The sequence below is a fragment of the Vanellus vanellus genome (assembly GCF_965231255.1).
Source record: "Vanellus vanellus genome assembly, chromosome: 23".
NCBI lineage: Eukaryota > Metazoa > Chordata > Aves > Charadriiformes > Charadriidae > Vanellus > Vanellus vanellus.
Window position 1 is genome coordinate 6,866,139 of NC_138928.1, and position 25,620 is coordinate 6,891,758.

The 25,620-nt window shown below is 42.9% G+C and overlaps 1 protein-coding gene across 1 annotated transcript; it reads right to left on the reverse strand.

Annotated features, from left to right (window-relative positions):
- Window positions 1–1,675: 1,675 nt before the first annotated feature.
- On the reverse strand, window positions 1,676–25,553 carry ST7L (suppression of tumorigenicity 7 like; the record flags this gene model as incomplete). The annotated part of the gene is made up of 16 exons (XM_082494721.1): window positions 1,676–2,208; window positions 2,461–2,538; window positions 7,379–7,518; window positions 10,336–10,428; window positions 10,586–10,736; window positions 13,832–13,934; window positions 14,578–14,650; window positions 16,474–16,588; window positions 17,423–17,520; window positions 18,042–18,196; window positions 19,034–19,112; window positions 20,740–20,855; window positions 21,526–21,580; window positions 22,574–22,733; window positions 24,327–24,409; window positions 25,355–25,553. The coding sequence occupies 15 exons, from the start codon at window positions 25,551–25,553 to the stop codon at window positions 2,485–2,487; spliced, it is 1,674 nt and encodes a 557-aa protein (XP_082350847.1). The 3' UTR covers window positions 1,676–2,208; window positions 2,461–2,484.
- Window positions 25,554–25,620: the final 67 nt, after the last annotated feature.

Consider the following 25,620-nt stretch of genomic DNA (forward strand, 5'->3'; position numbering starts at 1 on the left):
TATATACGTACATGCACGCACTTTAATTGCATGGGTACCGATAGGGCGTTACTCCAGTATGGATAGGTGGTAAGTCCCTGCTCCTAAGTGGCAAAGGCAGGTTCCTACAAAGCACGAGCACTCCTGCTAGGAAATCCTACCGAGAGCTCCTCCTTCCTCGGGAATTACTGGCACTTCTAGAGAGGCAGGAAGATTTTCATTACCTAGCCTGCTGCCAGCTATACTTTCAGCGTAAGCCCATCCCCTGTCTGTTACTGCTATGTCAGGGGCGGACAGTGAAAGAAAGCAGCTCTTGGGATGATGCATGGGAGGCACTGCTTCATTTGTAACCCCACACAAATGCTGGAAAATGTTCAACTTTAAAAAGCATTAGGTTGGTTACCTTATGGGCCCCTGCGGACCAAGAAGTGAAATTACACGAACACAACATATCTATTAATCACCACGATGATTCCACGGTAAGAAACAGCCCCGATGGCGTCCATTCAACTGGAAAGTTGAGAAAATTACCTACTAGTAGTTAGGCAACTCAAAAAAATTTGGTAGTACCTTTCTGCAGGGCTGCCCTCTTGACTCCTCAATGAATTCAAGTATTTAACTTGGATTAATGGCGAGTCAACAGAAATACACAGTGGAAAGTAACAATGGCATTTCTACCTGAACGCGTGTGCCTCCTCTCCACCAGAGTTACAGAGAAACCGCACTGATGAGATGCACAGGTGACTGTCTGCTTTGCAGTACTTTGTTTATGGGGTAAAGAAGGATTTAAGGACTTGAAAAAAAAAAAATTTGCAGGCTTCTGCGTCAAGACAGATTATAGGTCAATTCAAATTGACCTGTAATTGATTGATTTAGGTAGTTTTTCAGAGACTAGAGCAGGCTACAGCAAGCTTCTGCCATCCAGGATTCAGTAAATAGAATAATTTACAACACCTTTGAAAGAAGCCATCGACATCACAGCTTACATCAGTCCTTCACAAAGACCAGTGAAATTAAACATGTAAAATCTCCATAGTTATTATAGGTAAGTATATGTGTTTATCTGTAAAATGTAAGATGACGGACAACTTTTCGTGTGCTCAGAACGAGCACCTATCCACAAGCTGGTGCTTTTTTTAATCATTTCCACTTTTAAGAAGCCTTGGCGAACACGACTCTGCTTCCTCAGCACCGAGCAGCGGACCCGAGCGTGCACAAGTAAGGCGTTTCCTCTAATGGGAGAGAGTGGAAATGGAGGTCGCACCAATCGCCTCAAACCACTTGGCTGCCACAGCCATCTTTTCACCTTTGCAGTAAACAAACCCTTGTGGCGGGTCTGTATGTGAAGCAATTCCTTTGAAGAGGGCTCCAGATCTCAGTTCTCTTCAAGTCTTGATATCAACAATGACAGTACTTTGGACTAACACTTGAAAGTTCACATCTCCCAAAGACTCCCATGCAGATATCGCAACCACTTTTGGCAGTTTCAGAAACCCTCTCGTTCTGCAAGGCAAAGTGGTTTGAAAGACAAAAGATGCACAATTAAATCTAAAGAAGTAACAATATGAAATAGAGGAGTTTATACTGCAATTTCCTTGCGTAACGCCAGCTTATAGGATACAGAAGAAACAACTCTTTGCTTGCACACTATAATCTCTATTAAACAGACGCTTACAAAGTCAACAAATTCAATGTGTTAGGAAGCAACCTTTTAATAAAGAAAGCAGAACCATACTTTGCTGTTAACAAATATTTTGAAAAAGGCTTATAAAATTAAATCTAAGCCAATTATCTGGTGCATCTGCAGCTGAGAAGGAAGCATCAATATTCCAAACATCTGCTCGGTTTGTGTCTTCTCCTGTCTTACAGAGGAAGTATTAGCTTCCAGTTGTACAAGTGATTAAGAGAGCAACAAGGTATTGCTCAACAAAAACTCTTTTCTTAGATGATCACAGACTAAGGCCAAAGAAGAAATTCATATGTTAAGCACCTTTCCCAACATGGAAGCCCGTCAAAGATACCAGTTTGAACAGCACAGCTTTCTTCCTCGCCCCCAAGTCTAGGGGTGAGCTGAACACCGGGGGTGAGACTTGTGAGAACAACAAAATCAAACCATCGTGGAAAGCACACTCCAGTCACTGGGGGTCTGCTGATGCCAGAGACGGGACAGCAGGAGGACCTCGATGTCTCCACAATGAAGCTGAGGGGTGAAAGAAGAGTCCCAAAGCACTGGAAGAAACAGAACACAACAACAACAAAAAATCAGATCAGTTTCAAAACCAATGTACTTTTACAGGCTCAAGGGATGAGCAAAACCCCACCCTCTACCTGTCCCTCACGGCAACAGAGCTACGACGCCCTCAATGCCGATGCCATGAAATAGGCTTACAGTAAACATTAAACATTAGCCAAGACACACCAAAAGAAAAAAAAAAAAAGAAAACCCCTCTGGAAGCCACGGCTCCAGCCTTGTCCACTCACCCCTGCGCCCCGCGGCACGGTGTCTCAGCTGGAGGCCAGCACGCTGGGAGCACTCACGGGCCACAGCACCCGCAGCACCTAGGCAGAAGCAGGAGGGTTAGGACGGCGCCTCTCCGCGCACAGCTCTGCCCACTGCCCCGAGCGCTGCGCCCTCCGGGCTGAGCCCACCGGGCAGGAGGGCAGCGGATCTCCTCAGGCATTCAGGGATGGAATATTTATAGGTCATCGACTCAAACGTGCGAAAACTGAACAGACCATCCACCAAGACCGGCCCGCGCTTCCAGACAGGACCCGTCTTCTAGATGCCATCCAAACAGTTCCAGAAATAAAGATTAGGCTAAAACACATGGTGCAAACTGCCCTGCACCTTCTCAACCCATCCCCCAAGTACTCCGCTGGGACTCGTGTTATCCTCGTACACACCCGCTCTTCAGGAGGCAGCAATGACAGGACTCATTTACTTTGAGGGCTTTACTTTGGCCCTCCTGGCTTCTATCATAACCTCAAATATTACATTAAAAAGGCTTTTAAAACATAACATTCACAGCAGCGCAGGAGCTTTTCATTGCAGCGAGCTTCTTCCCTGCCTGTTTGCGTGTGGCACCTTCACATTAAGTGCACGAGTTAAGATGTAGATTAGCAAGGCAAGAAACCTTTGCCCTTGGCATCGACACTCAGCTGTGACAGGAAACTTCAGGCTTTTTTTCTATGAAGTGTAGAACCACTCATCGCACATTGGCGGGGAAGTGCACATCTCCAAACTATACACATTTTCTCTTAGATAAGCAAAAGACTCAAGTGTTTATAAATATGAAAAGTTCAGCAGCTGGCTAAAAAGTTAATTCTCCAGTCTCACTTAATGAGCTTTGGGAAAGTGGTAGGGGGATTTGTTCAGAAAGTAAAGCAGAGTGTCACAGAAAGCAGGACGTGCCAGACGGGCTCTGTTTAGTCCTATTTTCTGGCTCTAGATGGCTGCTATCAGCAAAACAGCGAGGAATCCTCTACCAGGGAGCTGCCGAACAACCAGAATGAGAAATGTTTTCTTCCAGTCTTGCAATCATAAGAATTAGCCAATTTTTAAATTAAGTCCCATGACTTTTCTTTCTTGTGAAAATATCAAGCGATCCATATCAAAACCCTCTGGAACATGGACAGTCTTCGGATTTTGTCCAGTTCTCTGAAGAAGGAAGCTGTTTTCAGCAGGATTCAGCAGGAACACTGCTGCAGTATTTTTTCAACGCTTTAATGTTAACTGATACTGGTCTATTCCAGTAACATAAGGCTCGGACTTAAAAAATGGAATTGATTTGTTTGGAAGGTAAACGTGTCGTCTGTTTTCAGGAACTTCTGAGAAGACTATTTACAGTGCCCACTCTCACTCTGCATCTCTAGTTTTCTTGACAGCAGACTTCTCCGTGTCTTTACAAGATATTACAGAAGGAATTGCGCAACATCGCTTTTGCACGATGATACGGAGCTACCCAGTTCTCCACCTTTCTAATTGTCGAAAAATAAAAATACATACTGAATGGAAAAACGACCAGACCCTCTCGTCTGCAGTTTCAACAGAAGCTGGTTTATGTAACAGAGTATTTTTCAGCTTGCTCAGCGAACTGTACAGGTGACTGTCGTCCCTTTTGCGTACCTCCTCCCTTCTGTCCCTCACTGAGAACATTCAACAGCAACTACTTAAGAAACAGGGCTGTCTCTGATGATCAAGAGCAGAGTGATTCTCCATGAGATCAGAAATCCGGCTGGAACAAACAGCAAGGCCGAGCTCTTACCCGCACCGCAGGTCGCACGGAGCTCTCTACCACTGCCCGTTCCCCTGTCCTCCCCGCCACCGACTCAGGCTACAGCTGCCCTCGGGCAAAGAACAGCAAAAGCCCGAGTTGCAAGAGAACGAACAAGCCCCAGTTGGCTCCAACTGCATCCGTGAATGCGAAGCACATCTGCCAGCACCAGCGCCTGGTGTCTGCCAACCTGTGCGAGACACCGAAAAGCCCCGTGGCGCCCGGTGCCGGGGCCAGGGAGCGCGGGGGGAGCACTGCCCCCAGCCCAGGGCAGCGCGCTCCCAGCCCTGCCCGCGCTCCGCTCTCTGCCGATGCCGGATTACACTGTATACATTGGAACCAGCAAATGCTTCCTTGTGATTTTTGGCCACTTGGAATATTTTTAGCAATCTGCCAAGGTTTACCCTGTGATTTATTATGGAGGAAACAAACTCAAGCACTAACAAATGAAAATATGTAAACTCAGACTTTTCAAGTCAATAGAAAGGTATTCAACCTCTTAAAACCCTTTGGAGGCATGCAGTTTGCTGTAGATTCAATTACTGGAAACAACAGTTTGATTAAGATGCAACTGAAATGTAATCTAAGGAGTCATATTTAAGTCGCTTAGAGATTTACAGTGAAAAATTCCATATACACAATATTTTCCAAATGTGATTCTGAAAACTGTGTTCTGGATTTGTTGGAGATTTAACAATTCAACAATTTGTTGGAAATATATTTTGTATCGCTTTTCCACTAAGGCCAAAGCACTCCAGGTATCTACCATCTAGAACTTTATCATCTCACATTACTATATTAAATAAGTTAAAGCACAGTACCATGAAAAAACACTTGAAATAACGAAATAGGTAAAAAAAAATCATTTAAAAACTTTAAAGCACTGGAATTACCTGCAGATATAACACTAGATCCAGCAAATAATAATTGTGTTATTACAGTATTCATGGGTGCAGAGGCAAGTGTCATCAAATAGAAGGTAAACTTCCATTTTCCATATGAAAATTCAACTAGTGCTGCCACAAACCTCCATAACACAAGAGATAATGCTTTATAAAAAGTGTTAGCAGCCATTACCTACGCTTAAAATACTGAAGCAACCTATGAATAAAATCAGAAGTGTTAGTTTGATATTTAATATCATTATTTCTTACAAGTTTTCTGAATGCATCTGAAAACGTCAGGAATGGGATCAAGAGTACAATAACCTAATAATTAAAATAAGGAAGACTATTAGCCATTAGAGTATGATTGGGAGTTAACATTAATTCTATCTAAAACAGCCGAATACTGGGCGATGGCATTTCCTTCTCAGCTGTCAATCTCAAGAGATGAATACAGAAGTCACTTTTTGTCTGTTCATCTCAATACACAGTTCCCACTTTTGCCAGTATTAAACCAGCACAGGGAGCGGCAAGAACCCCCTTGTCTGGGCCTGCCACCACCAGAACTTGGCTGGTGGAACGATCCGGCAATACGCACGCTTCTTGATCTTCATCTCTTCAGCGGAATAGACACTATCCATCCTTTGCTATAGAAAATAAGAGAAATAAACGCACTGCCAAATGACCAAACCCTGGGATTTTTTCTCCCACATTTGGACACACCACTTGACATTCAAAATGCCATTACGCAAAGCCAACTAACTCGAACCAAAAAAAAGACTTTGTACAAGAAGCCCAGCAGAGAACTTCACCAAGCAATTCTTTGTTAGCATAACATTTGACCTTGTATCTCTTTGGAAATCATACAACTTTGCTAATGCAATCCTTACAGAATTAATCAAGCAGATAGTTAGACCCTAGTTACTATCAACCCAGCCAATTATGAGCAGCACTGAAATTTGTCACTGGCATGTCCAACTACATTTTCCAACATAAAGATCAACAGAACTGTGTGGAAAAGAGGCCCCACTCCGAGACCTGCATGACTTGGACACTGTAGACTGGAATCGCTAGCAAAGCCAACGCTTTTAGGAACGAAGTATTCTTAAGAAAAAAGGCTCACCTCCCGGCTCTCCGTTACCTGCTGCATGAAAACAGCGAGAAAGCATAACGCCTTTCACTCAGTGTTTTGTCTTGCAAAGCTAGAATAAATGATTCGCTGAGAGTTCGGAGCTCTTGATTTGCCAGTCCGCTCTGCGGCACAAGATGCACACTTCAATAAAGGCCAAACACACCGCACGGCTTAGTTTGAGAAGTGGGGAGGGGAAGCTGCCTGCGCAGTTTCTCCTCGTCCGAGTAGGACAGCACAGCTTTTGGAGCCCAGGGAAAGATGACAAGGTTCCAGCCAGCAGCAATGTTAAGAGGTAAGCAAGGAAAAGAAACCCTAAAAAGAGCAGTGCAGGCGGAGGGAGAAAGGGGATGGGCTCGGAAGGCACGCATAAGAGCACATGGCTCAACGGCAGACCTATTTAGATATATTTAAAGCAGCACAGATTAGAAACGTATCTAGCTAGAAGCCTGATTGCCACTGTCAAGTCCAATTTCTATCCTTGAACAGGTACTCAAATGACAGAACTGTGGTCACTGAACACGTTCTCCATCTAGTAACCAGAACCAGATGAAATAGAAAGCTGTCGGTCTAGTTCCCAAAAGGTACGTGACAGCTAACTAACTTCTGAACCCGCCTTGGAAGTCAACAGCTACTCTACCTCTGTTCTCCTCCGTTCCCTTCACAACACGCTGCTAGTTTCCAGGGCTCAGCAACAGACCCGTTTTTGATGCAGTCCGGCCTGCCTTTTACTCATTTCTCAAAATCTCCAGTCAACAGATTTATTTTCTGAGGCTCTCACACTGCAGTCTTCCACTTCTACGAAAATAAAATCCATACTCACCACAGTGCTCTGTGGCAAAATTGCTCTGGTGCCGAAATGCTGCTCTCTCACCATAAGAGTGCAGATAAAAGCCACAGCATGTTATAGTAACAGTTTGCCTTCTTGTCAAAATAGACATTTTGTCCAAATTTCAACCAGCATTTGTCACTAATTAGATTCTTACAAAGGGAGATAAAATAATTCATGCCCCACGAGATGAGACTGACTAGAGCCGACTTCACCACGGACCTCAAAAGTCCCAAAGATCCCGCGGCTACCTGAGCACGCCCCGGAGAGAGACAACACTTACAGCTTTAGCAAAAATGACCATCAGCTCCGGGAACTGGTGCGTAAGGAGGGCGAGCATCGCCGAAAAGGAACATAGGCCTGCTGTGAAATGGATGAAAAAGGGAAGTTCCTTCTGTGGGTAAACGGAGACTTCGTGAAATGCTGAAATGAAAAAAAAAAAAAGAAGAATATTGGCATTGGTAGCTGAAGACAGTTTTCTGCATTATTTACAGTCTTGTAACTCAGTTCTCAACTTTCAGGAGGAGTAAGCATGGACTCAAGACTACTGTGCAGCACGTGTTAGGGCCCAGTACTTAAACCTCTCAAAGAGGTTTTCCCTACATTAAATGCTTTTCTTCATTATTAATAGTGATTACATCTTTCTCTTCCCAATCTTCGTTTTCACTTGCACAGGCTTTATTTTTAAAGCACTTCATCAGGCTTCATTTTTGGTACCTGCTCTTCTAACAGGACAGAGGGAAAAACTGTAAGATTCACAAGCTGTCAGAATTACCCAGACCAATTTAAACAATTTGGGTGTTTTCAGCCCTCTGAAGCATTAATCCTGTTATCTGAAGAGAACAGCACGTCTCCCCATCCTATGAGCAGCTCAGCAAGTACAAAACCACCATCGTGTTATATATACGTGCAAGGTAGCTCCTTAATACTTTTCGAAGATTCCTGGTCGGTAGGCTACAGTAAATTTTTCAGAGCAGCCGACAGAGTAGACCTCAAAGAAAACAGTACCGGGACTAGGTTATAAATTCTGTACATAGCAGCTCCTTGCAATTTCCAATCTGTGGTAACAAAATCAAAAGCAGGCGATTAGTCGGGCCGAGGGCTGGCATATGGGGCTTTCAGCACTCAAGACACTACTACTGGTTACCAGCTGAGGACCCCTTTGGTGAACAGGCAATTACTTACCGGCGCTGAATACCTGCAGCTCTGACTTCCATCCAATGATTTTAAAAGGTTTTTACATGACAAAAAACATCATGTCTATAGACATAAGTAATTATGAAAGGGCTGCACGATTCTTGACGAGCTGTTTTTAAAGTCTAACAAAAGCATCAAAATTTAAGTAAGCCTTTTTGGAAAACAAGAAATACACCTGTATTCATTTTTATTGTATTTGTTTTTCATCTTGTACTCATACTTTTCGGCTTTTGAGAAGCAGTAAACTGAAGCCTGAGGAGGAAAGAGCCACTTTCCCCTCTCAGTTACTGTTTCTCAGTGCTGGCACACAGAAAGCCATCGTTCTAAAAGCAAGCCCAGCAAACCTGGCTGGCGCTGTTGCGACTCATTAGTGGCAGAGCACTTGGGATTTGCTTCACTTTTAAGTACATGACTTTGGAGCACAACTAGGCAGACCATTTGGAGTTCCATGTCTAACGCCCATCAGAGACGTTTAATGTTATCATGTTATCCCACAGATTATCAGTTGTTCTTAACATGCAACGCAACCAGCCCTGCCAGGCCACGACGCCTACGAGAGCACCACACTCTGCTGAGCGACCAAAGAAACCCCTTGTCTCCTATGGAACGCTGCTCAGCGCTTATACTATGTAGAAACTCACCTGATTTTTAAAACATTGAGCTAGATAATTTAGGAAAGGTCCCAACCTACATTAGGAAAGTGTTAAAAAAAAAAAAGGGGGGGGGGGGGGGATAGATTCTTTTTGCACTAGATTTTCCTACATCAGGAAATTAAGATCAAACTCAAAATAGATCAGGACAACTAAAGATAATTCTATACGTTCAGAGCCATTTGGGAATTGTTACTAGTTAGGCCAATACAGGATTTTTGAATCATTAATTTGGCCAACATTATTATAAATAGATAAATTTTTAAAAAATTAAGTGTCAAGATTTCTCAAAGAAGTACTGCAATAAAAGTGTTAAGATGATTTTATTTATGGGTAGTTTTATATTTAAAACACAACAGGAATGCGTGAGTGATCGTGTTGAAATATCTGCATGTGTTGGTGTTTAATTATGCTGGGAAGTCTACAATTTAGGGTTAGTCACTAACCGAGGAATTCCTTGTGCAATATCCTGCATAAGTGCGAAACGAGTAATTTAAAGCAGTCTGGGGGCAAATTTAAATTACACATTTTAAATATAACTTCAGGCTTTTAAATAGAAACACGTATGTATAGTTTTCCTTTCCACAGCTGTGGTCTCAGTGGGTCTGATGCTGCTTTTGCAGTAGCCCTTTCCAGTCCCACGGGACTTGCGTTTCCTTAAAATGTAGAAGTTCACTCCCAAAGGAATTCTATTAACATGCACAATTAACAGTCCAATGCTAATCTATCTAATGCTATTTTCCAAAATAGGATAAGCATTGGCCCAAGTGGTTCAGTTTGTTTGCCTTACCTAGAGAAAAAAATAGGCAGGCTCATAATTGCATAAATTAATCTTGAAGTAACGGGCAGTTGGAGATGACTCACTGCTCAGCGTCGAGCGTTAGTGTAAATCCGTAACTGTCCAGCAGATAAACATGCACCAACGAATTAATGGAAGAGAGCAATACACAATCTACGAAGCTATAGATTAACCAGGGATTCTCTGTAGGATCACAGTTCTGCCAGATACTGAATGCAGGACCGAACCATGCATTTATTCCTCACCAAAAGGAAACGGCTTCTCTACGACAGTGGCCAAATCCATGACTTCTTTTACAAGTCATTGAAAGAACTGGTCCCTTCTGTTGTTCTCAAAGTTGCCCAAACAGAGTCTGAACGCACCACACACAAACTTCATCTTCGAAGGACTTCGGTTATTACAGAATCGACTGACATTCTACCGCACACACGTCAAGTGCTTCAGGATCATTTGGGAGGGACATCAACAAACAGCCGAATCCCCTTCACAGGAAGCTCAAACTAAAATATCACAGTAAGGTAAATAGAGAATACCACAAACTGAACATGTCCTTAGCTTATGTTTTATTATCATTACTGCTTAGAAACCACTTACTTGGCAACAGTTCTCTGTCTGCTGTTTCTGTGCAACTCGGGTAGGGATAGAACAGATGACCTTTCTCTAACGGGTATGGGATCATCCTAAATGCTGAAAAAAGAGTGAGTGACATTAGATCTGTATCTACACTAAGCGACCAGCTTCTCACAAAGAGAACCAATCGTGTTTGAGGGGAATAAAGGCAGAGATTAGCCTACTGTACAGAAAAAAAAAAAAAAACCCCAACCAAACAAGGAGATATACTTACTGCCTTCCCATGTGCAGTGTAGCAGATTTAGAGCCCCTTCTATCCTCTTCCAGTGCTGGAGGTGAAAAAAGGCATACGCGACTGCCTCACTGTCCCCTCGTTTCAGAATATGCTCTGGAGGTAGCACTAAGCTTTTCATTTCTAGTAAATACTGAAAGTAAAAATGGAAAGCACACACGTTTACATGGAATACTCTGAAATTTTTAATTGTGCAACTTAAACGATCATTTGAGGCATTAACTCATCACATCACACAGGGGCCGACTTCTACCTGTCGAAGAAAAGGCCCGATCCTGACCCGGCGCTCCCGTGGGACGTGAAAAGCGGCAAAATACACATCTGTGGATAAGACTCTTAAATTGGGGTTTTCACACATGAAGAATCAGGTAAAAAGACACATCTTCAGTCAGGCAAAATAAGCATACATCCTTGTGGAACAGACATGAAGTATAACGCTGCAGCTACAATACCGATGAGCTACAAGGCTAGGCTAATAAAAACAACCCCGTGGTATTTTTGCTCATCTCTGAAACTTTCAATGTCGGAGGCCGAGTACTTGTTAGCTCTCGAGCACGAGCAGCAAACCAGAAGTGTCAGCACACTAACCAAAGGAAGAATAATACACCAAACCCAGGAAAATCTTGTTTTAATGTGGTTTTGCTGAACAACCACAAAGTATCTCTGATTTCAGATTTTTTCAATTTCAGCCTTCTCTGTACATCAGCAGAATCTCTGATGCACAAAAAGGTCAAAACCCACCAGGATTTATCATTTTCCATTTCCTCTGAAACACAGGACATGAGAGTTTGTTTTCTCATGGTACATTAAAAAAAGACAGGTATTCATTAAGCATTTTAGCTCAGCAGATGAGTAATTTTTTCAAGAATGAAATGACAGCTCCAGCTCCAGTATTTACCTGCGGGTTGTTCTCTCCTACCATATAGTGTCTCATTCAATAACAGCCAAAGCTAATCCGCATCTTTGATCAATGTAGCTGGCAATTCCTTTGACTGTCTCCCCAAGTGTAAGAATGCAGCTAACTCGCCGATTTATTTCAGCAGATGCCACAAACTATGAGATTATTTACTAATCCAGTTTGAGGACTTAACTTTTCCCATTCAGTTTCTTGAAGGAATGTAGGCGGGGTTATGCCCTGGCCAAATAAAGCACATTTACTGCCTGGCTAGGTTCTTCTCTTAGTGCCTTGGGCCTGCACTCCGGAGGGTAATATTCTCGCTAATCCCCTCTAATCCTCTTCAATTTTTTTTTCTTTAATTTTTTTTTTTTTTTAACACAGTAAAGGATCACTCACACAGGGCTGCTGTGGGAAAATGGTCTCAAATATCTGACCCTTGACCCGACTGCTCCTGCTCTCCGCAGTGCCCGCTCCTCCATTGTGCTAACTGCCCGGAGAGCGAGGGAACGGCGGCGCAGCGGGATGGGGCAGCTCCACCGCAGGGACTGCCACAACACGCCAACGCCGACCTCCACGCTCCGGCTGGCTCTGCACCCGTCTTACCACATAAACAGAAAAATCCCAGAGTCTGATAGGCTTTCGCGTCTGCGTTTAACCGTAAGACAAGCAAGGCATCGGCACTGAAAGTAGCTCGGGTTTTGCAGATTTAAGTCTTTCTACACAATAAAAATTTGTAAGATATTCAGATGATGATTGGAAAAGACTGTTCTATACGTTACCAAAATGTACTTACAGATCTCTAATTTGAAACGGCTTAAGACTACCGCCAGCTCTCTAGCGCTGTAAAATGCCCTTCGCGCTCTCCAACCAAAACCCACCCGTGTAAAAGCATAACTCAGAACAAAGAGAAACAAACATTATCTCCCTTATGCTAAATGTTATGTGCAAAGACAACCACTTTCATCAGATGTGAGAACAAAGGGATTTCTACTTTACATGCTCATTTATTTTTATTCTATGGGAAAGAACAGACTGCAAATTCAAAAACCAGATTTTCTTCCCCAGTAGTCCACTGTTACCCATTGGGCAAATTACTTCCCTTGTTCGTGCCCTTGTTCACTTGTTTGCTTTGACTATGAGCATTTCAGAGCTCTAGATAGCCAGCACCACTGAAATTCTGCCCTGCCATCTAATGAATTGGTATTTCCAGGCAGTATTGTAATAATAATAATAATAAAAAAAAAAAAACACAAAGACAACAGGATAGGTATAGAATTAGAAGAGAAGATCAAATTACTGAATCAGTTTCTGTGATTGTCTGTAGAACTATGGAACACGTTTCGCAAACAGCCTGTTTGAAATGATATCTAACTTCTTTAAAAAGGTACATGAGGCTCCTGAAACAACCGAAGGATATGCAAAATAAAAGAACTTTTAGATAATGATAATGCGTTATAATCTTCTTCCCCTAAAGGCAGAGGCTAAAGGAAAATCTGTCTGAGACTGTCTGAAATGAACTTGCTACGCTCTTGATCAGTCATGCAAACAAGCAGCAATTTCTCCCAGCAATTAGCTTTCTCAGTGCACATTCTATTAGATTGGACAGGCAGACAGAACGGAGCGGCTGGATAATTCGAGCCTTCACAGCAATAGTCACTCGGACTCCATGATCATTTGCAGAGGATTAGGTCCAGGACTAAGCCAACCTCCTGCATGCAAGGTTTCAAACCGAACGCATCGCAATACTAGTACAGTAAAAAGCAACATAAGATTTTATTTTCACCCAGTGCTGAGTGGCATCCGTATCTCGGCCACTTCAAGCAATGCCAGACATCAACTACAGCCTGTAGCAGTACTGACTCTGAATCTTGTTTACACGTGGATGAAGAAAATAAGCGACTGTAGATCTTTCAACAACCCAAGTTCTGGAGCCATGCTGGCAACCACAGCAGAAATAAGTATTTTGAAATTCTGAGTGGTTATTGTTTGGAGAACTTAATTTGGCTTCAGGGATTTTAGATTTCTATTTGTTAATGCTTACCCTTACCCACCAAAGGGCCTTCATTAATACATAGTGGCTTTTCCAATGAGTTAGAAAATGTTGGGTTTAAATTTTTTGTAAAAAACACAGTTTAAACATCACCTATTGCACACAACTGATTCTGGCCACCAGCTACTTGCCATACAAATACTAGCGTGTTTAACAACTCAACGGCTGGAGTTGTAACCAAGAAAACACAGGGCTAGAAAGGCTCAAGTAACAAGACGATAACATAACTTCTTTCAGAAGACAATAAAAAGTGGTCCAATAAGAAATAAAATACTTTTACCTTTGGAACATGAGGGTTAAATTCCACAGCTCTGTGAATTGCTTCCACAGCATTAATTTCTGCTGTACTGAGCCCTCTTTTGGAGGCAGTTTCTGGGGAGAACCTGAAGTGAAAAATCCATGCTGAGCAAAAGTAAATAATAAATGCTAACGAGGTGTTTATTTGCATTGTAAACTTGGAGTTCATTAAAAATTGGCTGATTTATCAAGGAAGATAAACAAACCCTTCTAGGAGTCAAACGTTCACGTTAATTTAGGTATCTTGATTGTCATCCATGCCCATATGACAAAGTTATGTTTAACTTTTTGAAACTTAATGTCAATCACGTGAGGTAATTGAGTGCCCACATTGTTACAACATCACCTCCTCGGAGGCAAAGCCAGAATGGGCTGTGCAAATAGACCAGAACGAAAGTGAAATGCCAACATGAACTACTGCAAATATCCTGCACCCGATCCACTAAACAAAGAACTCCCTGAACATCACAAGCATGACCCTGAAAACAGAATTTACACAGAAGCACACATGCCTACCTGGCCTCTCGAAAAACGTCTTCACCCGTATTAACTTTAGGGATGCTTAAAAGAAACTTCAAATTACATTTAATTACACACACTCAGATATATATGTATATATCAATACACTTCACTCGCTCTTAGAAATGTAACTGCTACACACTGGATTTAGACTTTTTTAGTTCTTATTTTACAGCACAACCCACTGTTTTCACAAAAGTGCTTCCTTACCTTTCTGAAACAGCTCTGGCTTTTAGCAGGGCTGCTGTGTAACATATTGCTGCCGATTTTGGAAGACTGATATCTATGATAAAATAAAATAATTAAGCTGTAAGATTCTAAGACGAGACAAACATTTTAAGCTCACATCCTTTGAGCTTAAAGATTTTTGCTTGGGCAGACAATGAATGTAACATCTGGAACATTTCAGCTATGATTAGAAACTTTGAATTTCTTTGTACAGTCTTCTTTCTGGTCACCGGTCAGTCTCAGATTAAAAACTCAGAGTTGTAGTTAGGTGGTAAAGAGTGATTTTTTTCTTCTAAACATACCAAGACACTGAAACCGAATTCAAAGAGAAATGCATGTACAAATACACACTTAAGAACAGTCTACTTTCCCTGTATTAACTCACGAAGGTTTAAAATAAGCTTCTAATCTTTACCTAATTTTGCAACTGTACATTAATGCAGAGTTTTACATAACACTGAAAGAGAGACCGACTAGAAGCTGACCAAAAAAAGTGGATTACAGACAGGCAGACAAATTTTAATGAAAACACAATTTCCATTCTTTTCCAGTTCCACAGGGAAAAATTCTATTAGTTGTAGGTTTTTTTAGAATATCTGAGGCCAAGTTTGAGCTGACAATTATAGATTAGAAGGTTAGCACTCCACAGCACAAGTTTACTTTAAAAGCAGACAAAGTCTGGGGTCTAATTCCCAAGTACCATGTTGTGTATAGTCAGATGGCTCTGCTTTTTTTGTAAATCCCATCCTGGGCTTGTCCATCACTTACTAGAAGTCTGGCTGTCGCGTCAAGCAAAACACAGGGGCGCTACAGAGAGTTTGAAGCTCATACTCATTTTTCCAGACACTTAGAAAAAAATCAGCAACTTTCTTCCTTTCTTAAGGAAGGGGCGCAATTCCTGATGTTAACATAAAGAAGCACCAGGAAAAGAGCAAATAGTTTTGTTCAATTCATAAGAATCCGCACAGAAGGACGTGGACAGTGAAGTACCAGGAGCGGGCAGCTAGGGTGGCTGCGCACGAGGGGCAGAGGATTTGGGCGAGAGTATCATAGTTTCGATTCCCTGAAGCAACAAAGAACAGAGACACAAGAGAGAACATACCGACTTCTCAAGGGCAGGGAACGATTGCCACAAAATACTGCTTCTATGTCCCTCCATTCTGAAGATGATTTAAGGGACAGCTTTGACAGCAGCACTTTGTACGCTAATGATGTGGGCATTATCTAGGTGGCAAAACTCTGAGGACAATAAGAAAGTAAGTATATATTTTATTAGCCTTTATCAAGACTTGCACAACACCTGAAACGTATTTGTTGAGACGGAAAATGAAAGCAAACTACTGCCATTTCACGGACCAAAGCTCACATACCACCCACCTCTGGCAAGCGGTACGCTCGCCTGTTGCTGATCTCTGGCTAGCAACCTCAGTGTTACAGACTCACGAGGCCAAGCCTGGAAGATGACAGAAGAGAAAACTACCTTTTCCAGCTTAGTTACATCAATTGCTTAGGGGGGCTACATGCTGACTGAAAAAGGCTGAGGAAATTAGGCATAACCAGGGATGGAGAAGAGATTAAAAAATTAAAATAATCCCTGAATTGAAGCAAAGTGAGCTCCAAGATTTCTTTACAGATTAGAAGTAACTTAAAAACATTAAAAGTAATTTGTATGCAATTTAGCTTGCCTAAATTTGACCTCATCATTCAAAAAAAAAAGAGAGACTTGCACTCTGGAAGTGCCTATTTGTGCCGATGAAGAAAATCTAGTCAAGTAGCTGAGACCATGGGTAGACATCTGCTTTTGGATAGGCACACCTTGCCCACTCCACCTGTACTTTTATACCAAAACACCAGTATTTCCCAATAGCTATCACTTACCATCGTACTTCGCTAAAACTGCCTGGACATCTGCATAAGCCTGTAACTCCAGTAGTGCCTCCAGGAGGTTTTCATGAATATTCAGCATGCTGAGAAGCGGAAACTCTTTCATCAGCTGCAAATCAGTAAAGAGAAATAAATTTGGCACATATAGAATTGCACCTGAATCCCTGCAATACTTATTGGAAATCAGGACAATAATACACGGAAACACTTCTTTACGGTGAGGGTGACAGAGCACGGGCACAGGCTGCCCAGGGCGGTTGTGGAGTCCCCTTCTCTGGAGATTTTCAAGACCCGCCTGGATGCAGTCCTGAGTGATGTGCTCTGGGCAATCCTGCTTTGGCAGGGGAGTTGGACTAGATGATCTCTAGAGGTCCCTTCCAACTCTGAAAATTCCGTGATTCTGTGTGATTCTGTGAATACAGGCTTTTTCAATGTTCTGTTCTTTCACAGGGTTAAAAACTGGCGTGTAAGCAGCATGAGAAGAACTGCATCATTCTACCTTTAAGGCATCGCTTTTTTCCTGTGTTCACCTACTAGAAAATAAGCATACTGAGCCCAAATTTGCACACCTTCCACAATGAGTTCTTTTGGTCAGTAATACTTTCCTATGTAAGAATAACTTACGATACACCTGGGGCAAGTGAAAGAAAAACTACAGTGAAGTACGAAGTTGGCTATTTTGACAAGTTAGTTGTTGAGTCAAGCATGAAGCAAACTGGAAAACAGAACTGCGAACATATGACATTATATAATTAAAAAATTTAAAACCTAGGTGTAGGAACTAAAACACCTGTTCTCAAAAAAATAATGAATCATGATGTGCAAATCTCATTGGAAAATAATTCGATTTGATTATGATGACTAGAAAGGAAATTTAAACCATCAGTTAGGACAATGTGACTGAAAACAACAGGAGTTGCACACTTTTTATTTTTTTACTTACATCTCTCATCATTTTTACCGCTTCTCGTATTCTTCCAAGTTTTCTCGCACACATAGCTAGTCTCCTTTTCACATATACCAATACATTGGTGTCTCTTCCTGATTAAAAACACACAAAAAAAATTAGTCTATCAGTTTCAATCCTCACCTCACTCTCCCTCTCTCCCCACCCCTCCCAAAAGAACCCCACTTTTCTTAACCATATGTAACGGCACAAAATAGTTACTACTGCTGTCCCAGCCAAGGCACATCGAGACCAACACCAGCAACTTTTAACTAGGTTGAAAGACAAAAAATTCTGCTTCTTTCCAAAATGTTGGGTGAAATAAAAGAAGGCGCTACTGACACACACTAACTGCTTCATTAGCCTGCTCCAGCTAGCCAGCCTTCCGCGACAATGTCAGCGAGACAACCCACGATGACCGCATGGCGTAACTGCCACTTCTTAGATTCATCTGGGTGCTGGAAAAGATCATACAGCACGCCACGCGTAAGCACAGCTAAAACAGTAGGAACCGCCTCACTGAATTGGGACTCAAACCAGAATCACTAATTATAACCTTAGTTTTACATTTCTGCTCACACAATAACAAGAGGTTATACGATTCAAAAGTGCTTACTCAGCTGTGCTTCGTGCTGGGGGCTTTGGGAATGGCAGTTCTGAGACTTTCTGTAAATCATTTCTCCTGCTTTCAGAGCCTGCTTGAAATACCTCTCAGCATCCACAATAGTTGTTGCTTCTTCCTCAGCCAAGAGGACATACGCAGTGGCACAACTGCAATAAGGAAAAAACACACTCGTTATTCTGAGGGACAAAGTTTACTGTTTTTTAATAGGTGTTAAAAGCATTAGAAATGGGCAGCTTTCGCTTATGTTTAATACCTAAGCACTGACAATATTAAAGCACCAAAATACTGACTTGAGTTCAAATGGTGAGTGTCAGGAAAACAGAAACCTTTTCCACTACACAGAAAAAACCCACACATTTGGAGAAAGAACAGAAGAAAGAATTGTAACAGCAAGTCAAATTATTTTCCTTGAAATATCAGAAATGCTCTGGTGATTATCTGGAGGGTTTTCTTGTGTGTGGTTTGCCTTGCTTTCTTAAAACCAGGAGGTAGACATCTTACACAAAAATAAAGAGACTAAATAACAAAGGGGATCACAGAAGTGGTGAAATTCTTTGGCTTGTATTATAAGAGTATTTTAAAATCCCTTACAGGAGTGGCATCTGTGAACTCCAGCTCATCTGTGAATAACTGTATTCAGTTATTACCACAATTCCACCTCTTGAAACACATATGATCTCGTATTCAGTTTAGACTGTTCCAGTCTGAGTAAGATTTCTCATTTGTTGTTGTTACTGATACAGAGACTTTTAAAAAAATCTTTCCCAAGAAAAGGGGAGAATAAAAGCTATTTTTTACAGAACAGTTTAATACTTCAGTGCAGCCGACAGTCCCGTGTGCAATTCTCGTAGTCCCTTGTAAACTGTTCAGAACTTTGCTAAAAGTAAATTATCAGAACAAGAAACCGATAGTGTACTCAGCATCACTCCACTCAATCTTTCACACTAGAAATATAGTGATGTGATTTCTACTCTGAAACTTACTCATTGTTCAACTCCAACGCTTGATACGCTGCTTTAATCCGGGCTTGAGGGTTTCTCTCTCGCCACGCTTTCTGCATAACTGTCGCAAAGACATTGAAAGGCTGGTGAGGGACAGAGACACCGGCGAAGCACCTGGGAGGCAACGGAGGCAGCGCTGCCTGCTCGTGCCTCAGCTCTGCGTTGCCATTCACTGCGATTCTGCAAATTCCTGTTTGCTCCACGATTGTTACAGGGAAGAGTAAACAAGTGTTTTAATCCCAGCATGAGCTTCTACCACAAGCAGCAGAATCTCGCAACTTCTCGTTACGCCCCAAATTTAATTTAAGAAAGCAACAGCAGCAGGAAGGTTATTCACTGACCATGCAGGAACTCCTCCACTGAGAAGCAAAGACAGCTTACATAACCAGGCAGATGTACAATTTCTAAATTGCTACAGATTTTTGGAAACATTTCCCAAGACTTGCTGAAAGCTTGGCAGGAGCCATTGTTAAACACAGGTTCTTGCACAGACCTGCACAGAATTTTAATTCAAGCTTTCAAACAGAACTTCAAAGAAAACAGTGACAGAATAAGCTGTGTCTTGCACAGGTGTAGTTTCATACTTAAGTATTTAGACAACCACCAGACCATAAAGGGTTAAACAATTTCTTTTTAAATTCACAAAGCACATTTGAGTGGCATAACATGGCAAAGCCAATTCAAGAGATACTATAATAATTTATCACCTTATTAGAAAGTGTTGTAGGAAACAATTAAAAAGGGTGAAATCCATTTATTCAAAAGGGTTGTTCCAACTCCAACATGAATTCAAAATTACGGTCGCATAAGGAGCAAACCAAAGTTCAATGCAGTGACTCTAAACCCCTCCCCACTATGCCTCCATTAGGGAAAAATGGAACTCCCAAACTGAAACCCAACTTCTAGCAACAGAAAAACAACACACTTGGAGCTACCATTTTCTGTGCAGAACTAATAGCTTTCACACTAAGTAACAGTTCTAAAAGAACTCCAAAACCTTACGTTTATGGAGGTACATATCTGGCCTATCTCAAGTACGGTAAGAAAACTGAAGAATCTATACATGTTTCTTTTGGAACAAAACCTTCTGCTGTCCAGCAAGAAAAACGTGGAAAAATGTTTGAGCTTTCTTTTGGAAACAAAATATTAGTCTTGGCTTAGTAAGGGAGACAATACACTCCATTTGTGAAATAAAAACACATCGTTCATATCAGGCATGTCACAGCCAGCTGACAAGGAACGCTTCCGGAACCTGACAAATGGACAATAGTTCGCACCTAGTCTGACAATAACCAGTAGAGAACATTTGCTGCACTAAACATGTGGAACACAATGAAAAAATTCTGGAGACTGCACTATTCATCACTAAGGTTTAAATGAGACCATGTCTTTGGCTGTGGAGAATACAATCCAGGTTTTCAATATCACACTGTTCATTATTCGAAAAGTGTGAGATCTTAAAATATGTCAGGATCCCGACAGCCTTTAAGGCAGTAAAGAAAGCTCAAGGTAAAAAAAAACCAAACAAACGTATTTTCACTAAATACATCTATTAAGCCTCCTAAGCAGTAAAGAAAGACTATCATTACACAAAATATTTGACATAACTTGTGCTACTCAAAGCATATTAAAAGTACCCACTTTACACTCTCCAACAGTTATATACCTCATGTGTACGACATCGGTACCTGTATCGGAAGGCCGAAGGGCATCTGTATCGCACGTGAAAAAGTTTTGATGATCTTGAGCAGACAAATTCATGTCATAGTATGTGAGAGGCTCCTTCCCAGTCACCCACATGTATCTTTAACGGGAGAAATTTCAGTAAGAGGCACTCCTAATAAGTAGTAATGCTGATACCAAGGGGGAAATCTGATGTGCTTAACAACTGAAGCTAGTGCGGAAGCTCTTTATTAATAAGAGACTGGAGCCACTAACCAGAAGTTTTCAAGTACTACTGCTCCATAATCTGCACAGGTTGCCAGAAGGCTTCCCGCAGAGGGGAAAAAAGTCTTTTTTTGATCCTAAAGTTCTAAACAGTTTGGGAACTGGCTTCCTAGAAAGCTGCTTTTCCTATGAAATAACACCAGGAGTCTTACAACACAGCCGTATCAGTTTAATAAAAGAATTTAGATTCAGAATCATTGTCTCAACCTCTGAATAAAGCAATAACAGCTGTAAGACCGTAACTTTCATAGAGTTTTGGAAAAGAGGAGGAAAGTAATTCTGGGAATATTTTTCTCTTACTTAACTCTCAAAAAAACTGATGATGTTACAGTAATATTTGCATTCTTAACATTGAAACTGCCAAAGCTTAGATAGACACCTTTTAAACACAGGATTGGCATCAATCACCCCATAATCTTGCAAGTTTCATCTGTCTCCCCACATTACTAGAGCAAGCTCTCTAAAGAAGTCATGTGTATACTCCCAATTAATTTTAAAAATATGCAATGATAAGTGATAATTAATACCTGCTATACTCTGCCCCTCTGAAAAGATTGAGAGGATTTCGCCACACTTTGCACTCTGAAAAGAAAAAAAAAAAAATGTACTTTTTGAATTAAGAGCACAAGAAATACTACCTTGACTTTAAAACACAGTAATGCAAATGCAATTTTAACATTAAAGCGGCTTTTGAAAGTATTTTTATACAACCTGACCACAATCATACAATCATCATCTTCTCCCTAAGCTTCTGCCATCCCATAAATACTTTTGCTCCCCAAAATTGCCGGAGTACAAAAGCACACGGTGGAAAGATTAAACACTGTAATTTATAATGATGCAATGTTCATCTTCCACATATTTAAAATAGCAAATATTGCATATTACTGAAACAGCTTTAGCTAAATGTGTAATATATAGGGCCACAAAAATGCTCTGAGGGCTGGAGCCCCTCTGCTGGGAGGACGGGCTGGGAGAGGTGGGGGGGTCAGCCTGGGGAAGAGAAGGCTCCGGGGAGACCTCAGAGCCCCTTCCAGTGCCTAAAGGGGCTCCGGGAGAGCTGGGGAGGGACTCTGGGTCAGGGGGGGCAGCCATGGGATGAGGAGTGACAGTTTTAAACTTTAAAGAGGGAAGACTCAGACTAGATGTAAGGAAGAAATTCTTTACTGTGAGCCCCCGGCGCAGGGTGCCCCGAGCAGCTGTGGCTGCCCCATCCCTGGGGGTGCTCAAGGCCGGGTTGGTCGGGGCTGGGGGGAGGTGGCCCTGCCCGGGGCGGGGGGGACTGGGTGGTCTTTAAGGCCCCTTCAACCCAAACTATTCTATGATCCTATATATTTTCTAAAAGATGTTTTTAATAATGAATGTTTCAGATCAAAGGTACGTTAATACTTACTTTATCTTTAACATTATTAAAAAAAACACATTGTAAGATGTAGGCCTTTCTCCAGTCACTACAGTGACTGCACTACATCTAGTTTAAAAACTAATGTAGAGTCAAAGCCATTTAAAAACCAGTTCACATGAACCAGCCGCCTTGAAGCTCAGGGAAAACTGCTGAGAAACATTAACAATCACCTGGCATATTCTGCCTGCTTGTCTCATTCTCCCCAGCCGAGAATGCTGCTGGTGCTGGAGGGCTATTTTCTACGCCGCCGATGAGGGGCCTCAAATGACTCACAGAAACCTGCTCAATGAAAGACGTCCCGTATTTTCGGAAATGCCACCACTCAAACACCTGTCACAGGAGAAAAAAGCACCACAAACTTCCTTAGGCAACGCCCTTCCAACATAAACATCAGCGATGAAGAGCCAGGTGTTTACAGCCAGGACATCTGCTTGCAAATGACTTTAGATGGAACTTTTGACTTATCCACATACAAATCAATGCTAATTATCTGTTTTGGCCTGTCTTGCCATGCAGGATCACCCACATAACATGAAAGAGACTGAAAAAAAACAGTATAATTTTAGTCAAACATGTTCCTCTCTCCCCAAATCATAAGGATAATTTCTAAACCTTTTCAGAAAGTGCCTGTACAGGGAAACCGTGCATAAAGGCAAGAACTGCAAGATGGGTGTAGTTGTTTTTCATTTCACAAAAATAATCTAAAAGAATAAAGCACAAAATGGACAGTTAAACTTACATATTCTGCCAGTCAGAAAAGCCCAAAGAGAGAAGGTTGAATTAACAGCAATCAAGTTGTCTTACCAGGAATTATGTGTCAGAAGTATTACTCTCTCACTCTTTGAAGCTATTACAAATACCTGCACATCACAGTCCCCGAGCACTATACTGTACTGTCAGCACTGGACCAACTTAGCTGAGTATTTTCATTAACACACAGAAAGAAGGGATATTTAGATAAACTGTATTCTTTGCTAAGCATTAGTATAAATAGCATCTGATCAATAACCACTTGTTGCTCTTGAGAGCAAACCTACATAAAAGACCCAAGCAGAATACATCTCCTTATATGACTTTCCTCAAATCCTTCAGCCAAAACCCAAGCAACATTACTTACAGCAAACAATTTGTTACTGACACATAAGACTTTTTTTTTTTTTTTAAATGGTGGCTACAAAAAAAACCCACCTAAGAAACAGATGTTGCACATTCTGGTAAATTGCTGAGAAGAGACATTTTCTTTAGCTTTTAATACTGAAAATGAAGATTAACCCAAAAAATTCGTAGGTAGTGTCACAGGCTGCATCAGGGTCAGCTGATGAGCACTGCAGAACAGCTGCGATAGCAGAACTGACCGTGCAAGTGTGCCCCTTTCATTTCGTGCAGAGTCAGCCACATCCACGCACCCTCTCATCTGACGATGACCTGAATTATTGGCTCATTTTCACACCACAGTTGTTAGGAAAGTTACATGATGACACGTGCACAAAAAAAAACCCCAAAATTACTGTGGGAAGCTAACCTCTTAACTATCTAGTTTAAAAAAGATTAAAATCTCAGTGTTTTCTTTACATAGAGAGGTCTGCAGAGTTTGCACGTGTATTTCGCACGTGTATTTCGCATTTGTTATGTATCTATGCGTATACACACATATCTGTATACACGTGGACACTGACCTCCTTAAAACAAGGCTGAGTTTCTAAAACAGGTACAAATTGTTTTCCATAGGATCCCACCAATGTACACCACACTTAGCAAGAGAGTATGTATAATACAGCAGAAAAGCTACTCGATGACAAGTTCCTTCCTAGCACAAAGGCACCCTCTAGAGTCTGATCCAAAAAAGGCCGACTGCATTTACCCCTAATTAAAGCATCCTAGAGGTGCTACAGTTGTCTACAAAAATAAAAGTGGACTACTTACAAATATAAGTCCAGATATAAAAGACGACGTCACTGTAAGAGCAAAGTAGAATTTTGGAGTCAAAGTGCTTAAGAACACAGTCACTGTTAAGAGAAACAAAGACAAAGACTTAACAAGCTGAACTGGAAAAGACAAATTGCTTTTTATTAAACAATATCAAAGGAAATATTGTGCAAATATGTAATACAATACAGCCCTAGTAACTTTACAGATAGTGCTACTCTGTTAGAGAATCCTTTCATATCTTATTTTCTGTTTGTAACTATCCGTGACAGTGAATTAGGTTACATACCCAACCTAAAAAATTCAGTGTAAGTTCTTGGACAAAGCAGCCCCCAGCTTCAACCGCACCACGGCTGGTGGACAGCAACCGGCCAAATCAACGTATTATTTCAATCTGAACCGAGAAACGTACTGCTTTGATGCAGGTTTACATTTAGTGTCAAGAACAAGCCCTGTCCCTCCCGGCGTTCCCAGCGCCAGGCGAAGAATGCGGGTTTTTACCACTACTCTGACCGTGCTTTTGACCCAAATCGCGCACCAGCTTTGTCACCCACCGCCAGCCCGGCCCGGGGGGGAGCTCGGCGTGACGCTGGCGGCCAAGGGCAGCCCGGCCCGGGGGGGCGGTGAGGCGGCTCACCCCCGCGTCAGGCTCCGGCCGGACAAGACACCCCCGGGGCGGGGGGTGCAGGGACACGGGGCACGGCCGGCACCCCCCCGCGGCACCGGCCGGGCAGCAGCGGGGGGCTCCGAGGCAGCCGCCTTACATCCCTCCAGCTGCCCGGGCTGCAGCCGCGGGGGCGGCCCCGGACCCCGGGGTGTCCCCGGGGGCGGCGGCACAGCGGGACCCCGGGTGGTCGCGCTCGGTGTGTCCCCGCGGGAGGCGGGGACCGGCGCTGCCAGGCCCGGCCCGCACCGGCGGCCCCACAGCCCTCACACAGGAGCCCGGCCCGGCCGCCTGCGGGGCGGGCAGGTCAGCCTTCCCCCGGCGAGCCCTCAGCCCCCCGGCGCGGCCCGCCGCGTCTCACCGGCCGCCAGGCTGTCCCGGAGCCGCAGCGGCACCCGCAGCACCAGGTAGAAGAGGCCGAGCCCGGCGGCCACGGCCAGGAGCCCGCGGGCCCACGGCGCCGCCGCCGCCACGCGCCGCCGCAGCTGCTCCCAGCGCCGCAGCACCGCGGCCGCCCCCGGGCACGGCGGCCCCCGGCCGCTCCCGCCGCCGTCCGCCATGACCGCCGGGAGGGAACGCCGGGAGAGGGGCGGGCCGCGCGGCGGGGCGGGGCCCGCTGAGCTCCGC